Here is a 2,424-nt window from a genome sequence, read left to right on the forward strand (position 1 = left end):
CGTGTGTGGTTCTAGAACTCTTTTTATAAAAGGTTTCTCTTATCTTTTGTATTGTGCAGCTGCAGAAAAATGAGAATGTAAGAAGTGAAAAAATTCATAATGAAATAATAAATTGCGGAATAATAAAATAAGACACAAGATTTTACGTGGTTTGATGACTTTGGTCTATGATCTATGTCTACAGATAAAGCCCAAAGGCTATATTATGCTCTTATTGAATGATTGTTTACAATACAGAATACTCTATTTATAGAGCTTATACATAAATGTAATCTTAATAAAATCTCCTAACTTAGGGTAATCAAATTATAATCAAATTCTTAAATTAGGCTAAGATAATCTTCATCAATCATAATCAAATCCCTAACTTTAGGGTCATTCAAATATACTCTAACAATAAGAAGAAGAAAAATAGAAGAAAGAGCCGAATCCCTTGCAGAAAATTGTTCTTCCTCTCCCCGTTTTTTCTCCCTGTTTTTCTCTTGACTTTTACTCATTTTCTACAGAATTTCTGCAGCAAGTTGTTCTTCTTATTCTCTTGTGTTTCCCTTGTTTAATCTACCGCCCTTGGAGTGTGTCTTGCTGAAAAATCCAGCCAACGATTATTTTTAATTAATAGCTTAGATCTTGTTATTCCCCATAGAAATAAAGTTTTTAAATTATAATCATTAAAATTAAATAGTCTAGATCTAATTATCCCAAATACAACAAAAACGTAAGAAACAGAGAGTTGAAATTTTAACGGAGGCAACTATATATTGAGATGTTTTATGACTCTACAAATTAATCAATGAAAATAAATAAACAAAAATATTTTGAGCTGCCACTACCTTGGGATTAGTTTCTTTGGTTTGAAAAAATCAAAATAACATTAGAAGAAAAAAAAAATTGCAGAGAAGGTAAGACTATATACGTACTTTCTTATCAATGAAATCAGCCCAGAACCTGGCTTGAGCTCTCTGGTAAGGATCGGAGGGCAGCAGTGGACAGCTGTCGTTCCAGACCTCGTCAATGTACTGAACGATGATGAGGGACTCACACACCGGTTTACCGTTGTGGATGAGAACCGGGATCTTCTTGTGAACCGGGTTCATCTTGAGAAGCAGATCGCTCTTGTTCCACAAGTCCTCCTCCTTATGCTCGTATTTGATCCCCTTCTCCGCCAGCGCGATACTCGCCCTCATCCCAAACATGCTGGGCCAGAAACCCAGCAGAACCACCTCGTCCGCCATTGTCACAAGCCTCAAAAAGATTGAAGCAACGCAACTCGGAAGAAAAGTGGGATATACAGAGGAGCCAAGTCAAAGATGTGGCCCTGTGAGAAAGTCGTCGCTCTTCTAGCTAGGTAGCTCAGCATGCGAAGGCGGGCTGCATCTGTTGGACTTTTACTTTTAATAATGCACAAAAGGTGGGTTGGTTGTTAATAATGCTCAGTATGAGGTATACTATTTTTCATTCTTCAAACCTTCTCCCCACCATCTCTTAATATTTTATTTTAAAAAATAAAATAAAATATTAAGCGATGGTGGTGGGTTGTAGGCTGGATTTGTTTTAACTATAGCATATCTCCTAACTTAATTGCGTCGTTTTCTATGCATTTTCTTTCCCCAGGACTTCGTCAAATGGCAAATCGTCGCGTAAGCCAGCTGCTGGCCGGCTATAGATGAAGACGATGGTATGGACAATGAATCAATCTGAAAGATGAAAATGATGGCGGCACATGAGGATATAGGAGGATTATATTTATTTAATTTGACATGGAGTATGTGTTGGAGTCTGACAATGACGTGAAAAAATTTATTTGTCATTTTTTAAAAGCATAAATAAAAAAAAAATATGTGTCTTATTTTTATTGGGTGTAAGGTGGCAATGAAACGGTTTTTGTTAAGTCATTTAACAGAAAATGAGTTCAGGAAGTAAAATGTTTATTTGGCCTACCCTAAGAGCCTATAAATTATTTTTTAAATCACAGTGAGTGATTTGTAAATTAGGCCAACTACAGGGATCAATTTTGCATTTATCTCAATTTTTAAACCTTAACTCTCTAAATTTGTATTGAGTTCATCTCGGATTCGCCGATCATGTCAAAAATTACTTGTTATTATGTCCCATGTCAGTTTCGGGTCGTGTTGAAACATGTGTATAAATTTATATTAATCAACCCTAACCCGACCCATTTAATTAAATAGATCCTACTTCTCAACTCTAACACTTTAATTTTATGTTAAGTTTGTATCGGGTTCACAAGTCATGTAAAAAATTATCAGCTCTACTTGTGGTAAGGCCCATTATCAAACGATTACATTGGTTTCAAAAAGTATCATAGGTGGTATCTCTATACATCCAATTAAACAGAGATAGTACTTTTGTCCAATATTTTTAACGGTGCCACGTCAAACCAATCAACAACTGACACATGTCTCA

At 35.4% G+C, this 2,424-nt stretch overlaps 1 protein-coding gene across 1 annotated transcript; it reads right to left on the minus strand.

The window, feature by feature from the left end:
• Nucleotides 1–345: 345 nt before the first annotated feature.
• LOC132172383 (glutathione S-transferase U24-like) lies at nt 346–1,381 on the minus strand. Its single transcript, XM_059583873.1, has 2 exons — nt 918–1,381; nt 346–582 (listed from the first exon to the last, which is right to left on the minus strand). The coding sequence occupies exons 1-2, from the start codon at nt 1,230–1,232 to the stop codon at nt 559–561; spliced, it is 339 nt and encodes a 112-aa protein (XP_059439856.1). The 5' UTR covers nt 1,233–1,381; the 3' UTR covers nt 346–558.
• Between the last annotated feature and the right edge of the window lie 1,043 nt (nt 1,382–2,424).

Source organism: Corylus avellana, chromosome ca2 (assembly GCF_901000735.1).
Source record: "Corylus avellana chromosome ca2, CavTom2PMs-1.0".
NCBI classification, from domain to species: domain Eukaryota; kingdom Viridiplantae; phylum Streptophyta; class Magnoliopsida; order Fagales; family Betulaceae; genus Corylus; species Corylus avellana.

Coding starts and splice junctions, on each gene's coding strand:
- LOC132172383 (XM_059583873.1), bottom strand. CDS start 1,232: ATGGCGGACGAGGTGGTTCTGCTGGGTTTCTGGCCCAGCATGTTTGGG. Junction 583..917: donor CTGATTTCATTGATAAGAAA/GTACGTATATAG, acceptor TGGATTTTTCAG/CAAGACACACTCCAAGGGCG.